This window comes from Ranitomeya imitator, chromosome 1, assembly GCF_032444005.1.
Source record: "Ranitomeya imitator isolate aRanImi1 chromosome 1, aRanImi1.pri, whole genome shotgun sequence".
Taxonomy (NCBI): Eukaryota; Metazoa; Chordata; class Amphibia; order Anura; family Dendrobatidae; genus Ranitomeya; species Ranitomeya imitator.
The window spans coordinates 627232243-627240879 of NC_091282.1; the positions used below are offsets into that span (position 1 = coordinate 627232243).

Below are 8637 nucleotides of genomic sequence, written 5' to 3' on the forward strand. Positions count from 1 at the left end.
TATGACCATTTTACCGCCATTTTAAAGCACTGATGTTTAGGGCCCCATTGACTTTTATTGGGTTTGGATCCAGGATCAAGTTCAAGGTCAAGGTTGGACCCAAACCAAAGGATTTACTATGTGTTCGTTGAACCCGAACATCCACGTGTTCCCTCATCTCTAGTCTTCAATATATTATTTCTTTACTTTTTTAGCCATTCCTAAATAATTTATTGTTGTGCTTGAGATAATTGTCTAATTTATTACCTATTAGCCAAAGTTTATCTTTTGAAGAAACAAACTCATATTTGAGTCATTAATACTTTGGTATACCAAAAGTTCATGGTTGACCCAATGACTGCAAACTGTTCAGGTTCTGTTGCTGCAATACAAGCCCAAATCGTCATCTCTCCTCCATCATACTTGACAGTTAATTTGAGATGTATGTGCTGACATGCTATGTTCATTTTATCCTAAACATGGCACAGGACATTATAACCAAACATCTTCACTTTGGTCTCATTAATCCAAAGAAATTTTTCCAGAAATCTTGTGATATATGCAAACTTTTACTGTTAGGCCATTTTCTTTCTTACATGAGAAGATATTTTTTTCCTGCAAGCCTTACAAGTAAGCCATACTTAATACAATTATAAGAATAATTAGAATATCATGAACTTGAATATTTAACATGCTAAATGATGCCTTTAGAGTCTGAGCAATAGTTCTTGAATTTTCCTATGCTTCTTTTAGTTTAGCCATATTGTCTCTTTCAGCATCTTTTCAGATACTAATGTCATCTCCTCCATTCATAGCTCCCAAATTGCCCTTTAGGGCTCATACTCACTTGCGTGAAATACGGCCGAGTCTCGCATGTTAAAACCCGGCTCTGCAGCCGGCATTCAGAGTGGAGCATGCAGCCGCATAGCAATATATGGGGCTGCACACTCCGCTCCCAAGTGCCGGTGGCAGAGCCGGATGTTACCATGTGAGACTCGGCTGTATTTCGTGCAAGTGAGTATGAGCCCTTAATGAAATTCTCTTTGTACGCCAAGTACCCTGGTAGCATAAGCGCTGCTAAGAGTAATTTGACCAAACCACTGTTCTCCTCCTTCCATCTATGTTTCTTGTCCGTCTATTGTTCCTTTCCTAAATTATTTTGCAACACTGGCATTATTGTCTAAGCTGAATAGGAAAAAATTATGGATACTGATCAACTGACATTGTCGGAAGGACCATTTATCAATGGATAAAAATCATAACATAATAATGCTTCACAGCGCATTTTATGCTCTACTTCACAGCATCTATGTTCCCCCATAATCTTTCTAACTTTGAAAGCAAAATGTACTTTCAAAAGATTCTTAAACTATGAAGTGATTTTCAAAAAGTAAAAAAAAATAAGCTGATTTCTTCCAGGAACAGAACCACATTCATACATAGTCCATGTCTACATTCAAGTGAAAAGGTTTGCTCTTCGATACTATACAAAAACTGTGGATAGGTTTGACACCGTTTTTGGAAGAAAACAATGGCAGCTGTTGACCTTTGCTCTGTGTTCAGGCTTGCCACACTCACCATCAACTTTTTTCTTGCCTCACTCTGGCCATCAGCTCATTCGACATTTAGTTCCTATTCTGCCTCTTAAAATGCACATGATTTTAATCTTGGCCTCTTAACTATACAACATACAGCCAAGTTATTATGGTTTCAAGAAGTTTAACGACCCTTTCCCAACGGGGAACTTCACTTACTAACAAAAAAGTTAAAATAGTACTACAGCTTGCTAAGAATTGCATCTTGAATTCTTGTTCCTGATGGTTGTTTGCCTCATGCTCTGACCTTCTGTTATACTCACCATATAGAGTAATCTCTGCCTTCCTAAAATGAGTGGCTCAGGGTCAAGATTTGTTTAACTCTCTTTATACATCAAAAGGGTTTTACTATTCTATTTTTATGCAAGTTTTTTTGAAAACCAGTAGCTGTTTTTTCAATTCGCAAACTATTAAAAAATATATTTATGTTAAAATACAATATATACAGAAATATATGACATTTTACTTGAGCCTCTAATTATTTATTTACGGTACTTTTTCTAAATGTAATTGCTTTTGTGTTGGTTGACTGACTAACCCAGTGGCAAGAGTCAAAATTCAACTTTTGTACTATTTTATAATTTATGCGACATTTCCTCTTTGTTCATGCTTCCATTTATGAATATCTACAATGGTCTTGGTGATGATCTCTATTCCTAATCTGACCAAGGACCCTTACTAGCTTTGTATTTTTTAGAGCTGTTTTGACATCCTTGTTCTTTAAGGTATAAATAAATGGATTTAAGAAAGGTATAATGACCGTGTATAAGAGGGCAAGAAATTTGTCATGTTGACTGCCCTTGGGCTTAACATATACTATACTGGTCGAGCCATAGAACAAGCAGGCTACAGTGAAGTGAGATGAGCAAGTGGAGAAGGCTTTCTTCTTGCCTCTAGTGCTTTTAATTTTTGAGATAAGGACAATGATGTGGATGTAAAATCCTAAAATACTCATGAATGGAACAGTGCTTCCAATTGCAGCTACTGAACTTGTGACAAGATTGCTGATCATAGGATTAGAACATGCTAGATTTTGCAATGGAGCAAAATCACATAAGAAATGGTTGATTTCATTGGGTCCACAAAAATCCAATTCAACAGTCATTATTGTAGGTATAGAGATGATGATGCATCCAATAATCCAAGGGACAATTGCAAGTTCAATACATAAAGCATTGTTCATTATCCTGCAATAATGCAAGGGTTTGTTAATGGCTAAATCCCGATCAAAAGCCATAACCACCAGAAGATAACATTCTGCTACTCCCAGAGAATCAAATGCATACAACTGGGTAAAGCATCCAATAAATGATATCTTCCTGTTTGCTTCTATTAAAGTAGCTAGAAGTTTAGGAATGATGACAGATACAAATATTATTTCCAAAAGAGCAAAGGTGCCAATAAAAAAATACATTGGTGTATGAAGTGAGCGCTCATATCTTACTAAGACAAGTATGACACTGTTCCCCACAACACAAGATAAAAATGTCAAAAGAACAAATACAAAAAGTAAAATCTGTAGATTCTGTATATCGGCAAAGGCCAGAAGAATGAATTCTGTTACTTTTGTCTTATTGAAGTCATGGAGTTTGTAAAGTACAGAAAACTAGGAAAAAACAAGAAGTAAAAATAGTAAAACAAGGCAAAATATCTACAATATATTTTAAATATGTCTCTAAAATAATGCTGAAACAATTACTGGCCAGATGAATCAGCGCCTGGCTAGGTTTACGCCAAAATGCCACAATGGCGGCTGCAATCACACAGTCAGTGTCTGATTTGTGCTGCCCGTGATTTAGGAAGCATGAATCTGGTGACAGATTCCCTATAAAAAGACAGTTTAAACTTGAAAATTCATTGGAAAACCAATGTAGATCCCATTGATCCGTTGATGTCAATGAAGTTTTGGACTTTTATGTTGTACTACTGAAGGTGTAGAAGGTGTCACTGTTTTTTATACAGGAGTCATACATCTTGATAAAATTAGAATCACATAACAATTACCTCAAAAATTATATTAACAGTTAACCTTATTATAGAAATGCAGTTCACTGAAAAAAAAGAAGGAATAACTAAATGTTCAGAACATTTAAAGCATAACGAGGATGAAAAAATCAAGTTCATTGTTAGACTTGTAACTGTTTTGGTATTATATAATTTTGAGCAAAAAATTATGGATCATTATGGAGATCTTGACTTAATTATAAAACTATAGGATCCTCCTCTATGAAGAATGATACATTGTTTAAGATATTCAGCTCACCAATGGACAAGGACATATGTAGGTGGTTAAGAGGGGCTTTTCCCCGTGCACAGCCGGCAGGTAGACTTTGTCCGGCCACCATATGTGGCAGCCTAATATGTCTCCTTGGCTGCTACATTTCTCTGCCTCCGATAGTGTAGGCTGTTTTCAGGTCTGGCTGTCAAGCTGACAGTGAGCGTAGAGAAGGTGCAGTGCGCCGCTTTCCAGTGATCAGTTGTACTTGTGTCTTTCAAGCGGCAGTTCTATTGAAGCCCAGCTTGCCGGCAGTTCTGAGTTATGTCAGCAGCTTGATCAGGTCATGTGATCACACTGCTGTTGTCAATAGTCAGCAGATGTTTGGTGTGGTAAGTGCTCCAATGGAACAAAGAACATTTATTGTAGTTAGGAGAAGTAGGGAATAAACTTGAGTAAACAGTATGGCGAGAGAGGGTGGGGGAATGGATACCAACACAGTATGGGGAGTGAGGGGAGATGGGTGCAGGCACAGTATGGGGAGCCAGGGGAAGTGTATGTGGATACATTATAGGGAGTCAACGGTGAGAGAAATTTGAAGACACTATGGGTAGTGAGGAGGATGGATGGGTGTAGATATTATGGGAAGCGAGGTTATGAAATTTGAGTACATAGTATTGAAAGGGAATGGGTAAAGACACCATATGGGGAGAGAGGGAGAAGGTGTGGACACAGTATGGCGAGCAAGGGGTTGAGAAATTTGACGATAGTATGAGGGGTGAGGGGGTAAAATTTGAGGACACAGAATGAAGGGGCAGGACTGGTGTGGAAACAATATGATAAATGGGGGAATGTATGTGGACACAGCATAAGAAGTGAGGGGGATGAGAGTGGATACAGTATGGGCAGCTAGGGGATGTGTCAGGAGACAATTGAGGGAAATAGTGTGAGGAGACAGTATGGAATGAGAAAAATGTTTTGGGGCATAAAATAGAGACTGGGTAGTGTTGAGGGGGCACAATGGAAAGGGAGCAACATGGGAGGACAGTGTGAGGCAACAAGAAGGAGCAGTATGTTGAGGAGGTGAAGTATGATGAGGACGCACAGTATAGAGATTGGGCATAATATCAGGACATAGAGTGAGAGGAGAGTGTGAAGAAAAGACCAAATGTGGAAAGGAAAGGTCAGTGTGGAGGTCATGTACCATAAGAGGGACAGTGTGTGGGATATATTTTGTGCAGGGAACAAAGTGAGGATCATTTATTCAGAAGCATAGAATAGGGCAGATATTTTTATTCAGGAGAAATTATAAATGACACTGCTATTATTAGAGTTATCCTGTGGGGATGTGCTGCACAATACCAGAGAAGTTTACAGAGATGGGCTGTGAAATATCAACATTGCATTTCAACAAGAAAAGAAAGAGAACAGCTCTAAACAGAGACAACATTATCTATAATGTGTCTTGATGTAAATGTTTATTTGTGACACTGAATAATTCTCAAAAGTACTGTGATTCCTGTATGGTCTGCATTCCTTTGATGATTTTTAGCAACAACTCCCATTATCTCCTTATCATTGTAAAGGAAGTGTTAGGCAACTTGATTCTCCCGCAGATCGGGATAGATACCAAGCCTTATCTGCCTCTGCGGTCTCCCATTCTGGCTCAGCCGCTGCGGGTGCTGCTCAGTATAGACATCAGTCCCAGCATCTTGCTCAGGCTTGAGGTATTCGTTTAGTTGCTGCTGGCTCTCCAACCAAGTCTATGGTAACCAGTAGGGTTGAGCGAAACGGATCAGACAAATTTAAAAATCGCCGACTTTCAGCAAAGTCGGGTTTCATGAAACCCGACCCGATCCTAGTGTGGGATCGGCCATGAGGTCGGCGATCTGCGCGCAAAAAGATGCGTTTCGCTTTCAGAGCCATTTTTCAGCCAATGAAGGAGGACGCAGAGTGTGGGCAGCGTGATGACATAGGTCTCGGTCCCCACCATCTTAGAGAACGGCATGACAGTGATTGGCTTGCTTTCTGTGGCGTCACAGGGGCTATAAAGGGGCGTGCATGCCGACCGCCATCTTACTTCTGCCGATCTTAGCATAGGGAGTGGTTGCTGCAGCTTCATAAGAAGAAGGGATATAGTTAGGGAGGGAAGATTAACCCCCAAACTGCTTGTGCTGTAGCGATTTCAACTGTCCAACACCACCATTTGTTTGCAGGGACAGTGGAGTTTATATTTTTGTGCATCAGCTCTGTAGCTTATTAGGCTGCCTTATAAGGCTCCCTGATAGCTGCATTGTTGTTTGCACGCTGCTGTGCAAACCAACTGCTTTTTAAAAGCAAAATTCCTGTTGCTCCTTTCTGCACAGTTATCTTGTTTATTTGTCCACACTTTTGTGTGCAGCAGTCCTTTTCATTGCTGCCATACTTTTCCTGAGATCATTGTAGGGAGATTGAAATTGTAATACAGTCCTAGTATTTTTTCATATATCTTCCAGCCATTGTGTTGTTTTATACACTGGGCCTGAGTTTTGGATCAGTCTCCCAAAAAAAGGGGAGATTCAAATTCTCACAATATGGATATACTTCAGTCCTGTTAGTGTGTCGCATATCAGCCAGCCACTTTCTGCCACTTACATTGTGTTGTTTTATGCACAGGGCCTGAGTTTTGGTTCAGTCTCCCAAAAGAAAAAGGGAGATTTAAATTCTCAACAAGTTTATATACACCTTCTACCTTGTTTTACAGTACCATATAACGGTTGTTATTTTGGTTAGATTTTCAAAAAAATGAGGAAGTCTGGTGGAAGAGCCCATGGGCGGTGGTTGCCAGCTGGTACTGAAGGTGGTGGTGGTGCATCTGGTGGTAGTGGCAAAAGCACAATAGCACCTAAGACTGGAGGTGTTGAGCCAGCGTCACCGTCTGGCTACACAAAGCCTCGAAGGCTCCCTTATCTGGGAGTAGGAAAACAGCTTTTAAAGCCTCAACCCATCACAAACAGTGAATTGACACCTGGAACATTCGCCCACATGGCTGAGTATGCCTTGCGTATCCTAAAAAGGGACCCCCGCATTATCAAAATGATGAACCGATGACAATTACTGGTTCGCCTGCCTCCTGGATCCATGATTAGGGTTGAGCGAAACGGGTCGAACATTTTCAAAAGTCGCCGACTTTTGGCTAAGTCGGGGTTTCATGAAACCCGATCCGACCCCTGTGCGGGGTCGGCCATGCGGTACGCGACTTTCGCGCCAAAGTCGCGTTTCAATGACGCGAAAAGCGCCATTTCTCAGCCAATGAAGGTAAACGCAGAGTGTGGGCAGCGTGATGACATAGGTCCTGGTCCCCACCATCTTAGAGAAGGGCATTGCAGTGATTGGCTTGCTGTCTGCGACGTCACAGGGGCTATAAAGAGGCGTTCCCGCCGACCGCCATCTTACTGCTGCTGATCTGAGCTTAGGGAGAGGTTGCTGCCGCTTTGTCAGAAGCAGGGATAGCGTTAGGCAGGGTCCATTAACCACAAAACCGCTTGTGCTGCAGCGATTTGCACTGTCCAACACCACCCTCGGTGTGCAGGGACAGTGGAAGTTTTTTTTTTTTTTTTTTTCCCCTCAGCGCTGTAGCTCATTGGGCTGCCCTAGAAGGCTCCCTGATAGCTGCATTGCTGTGTGTACGCCGCTGTGCAAACCAACTGCTTTTTTCAAAGCACAAATCCTCTTGTTCCTTCCTTTCTGCACAGCTATCTTTTTTGTTTGTCCACACTTTTTATTTCATTTGTGCATCAGTCCACTCCTTATTGCTGCCTGCCATACCTGGCTGAGATTACTGCAGGCAGGGAGATAGTAGCTGCCTGCCATACCTGGCTGAGATTACTGCAGGCAGGGAGATAGTAATTGTAGGACATTCCCTGTTTTTTTTTTTTTTTTTTTTTTGGTGGGAGATTAAGATTGGCAATTTGGCATTTCTGCTAGAGTGCCATCCCTGTGTGTGCCATCTCTCTCACATAGTGGGCCATAGAAAGCCTTTTCATTTTTCTGTATTTTTTTTTGTGGGGTGTATAAATTCTCCCTGATAAAAATACAGTGGGAGATTAATATTGGCCTTTGGGCTTGTGTGCCAGTCCTGAGTGTGCCATCTCTCTCACAAATAGTGGGCCATAGAAAGCCTATTTTATTTTTTTTGGGGTTTTATAAATTCTCCCTGAAAAAAAGGGAGATTAATATTGGCCTCTGGGCTTGTGTGCCAGTCCTGAGCGTGCCATCTGTGCCAGCCCTGAGCGTGCCATCTCTCTCACAAATAGTGGGCCATAGAAAGCCTATTTATTTTTTTTTTTGGTTTTATAAATTCTCCCTGAAAAAAAGGGAGATTAATATTGGCCTCTGGGCTTGTGTGCCAGTCCTGAGCGTGCCATCTGTGCCAGCCCTGAGCGTGCCATCTCTCTCACAAATAGTGGGCCATAGAAAGCCTATTTAATTTTTTTTTTTGTTTTATAAATTTTCCCTGAAAAAAGGGAGATTAATATTGGCCTCTGGGCTTGTGTGCCAGTTGTGAGCGTGCCATCTGTGCCAGTCCTGAGCGTGCCATCTCTCTCACAAATAGTGGGCCATAGAAAGCCTATTTAAATTTTTTTTTGGTTTTATAAATTCTCCCAGAAAAAAAGGGAGATTAATATTGGCCTCTGGGCTTCTGTGCCAGTCCTGAGCGTGCCATCTGTGCCAGTCCTGAGCGTCCCATCTCTCTCACAAATAGTGGGCCATAGAAAGCCTATTTTATTTTTTTGGGGGGTTTTATAAATTCTCCCTGAAAAAAAGGGAGATTAATATTGGCCTCTGGGCTTGTGTGCCAGTCCTGAG

General features: G+C 41.2%; 1 protein-coding gene across 1 annotated transcript; it reads right to left on the bottom strand.

Annotated features, from left to right (window-relative positions):
- Positions 1-2006: 2006 nt before the first annotated feature.
- On the bottom strand, positions 2007-3919 carry LOC138657528 (olfactory receptor 10AG1-like). Its single transcript, XM_069745303.1, has 3 exons — positions 3838-3919; positions 3278-3399; positions 2007-3180 (listed from the first exon to the last, which is right to left on the bottom strand). The coding sequence occupies exons 1-3, from the start codon at positions 3917-3919 to the stop codon at positions 2191-2193; spliced, it is 1194 nt and encodes a 397-aa protein (XP_069601404.1). The 3' UTR covers positions 2007-2190.
- Positions 3920-8637: the final 4718 nt, after the last annotated feature.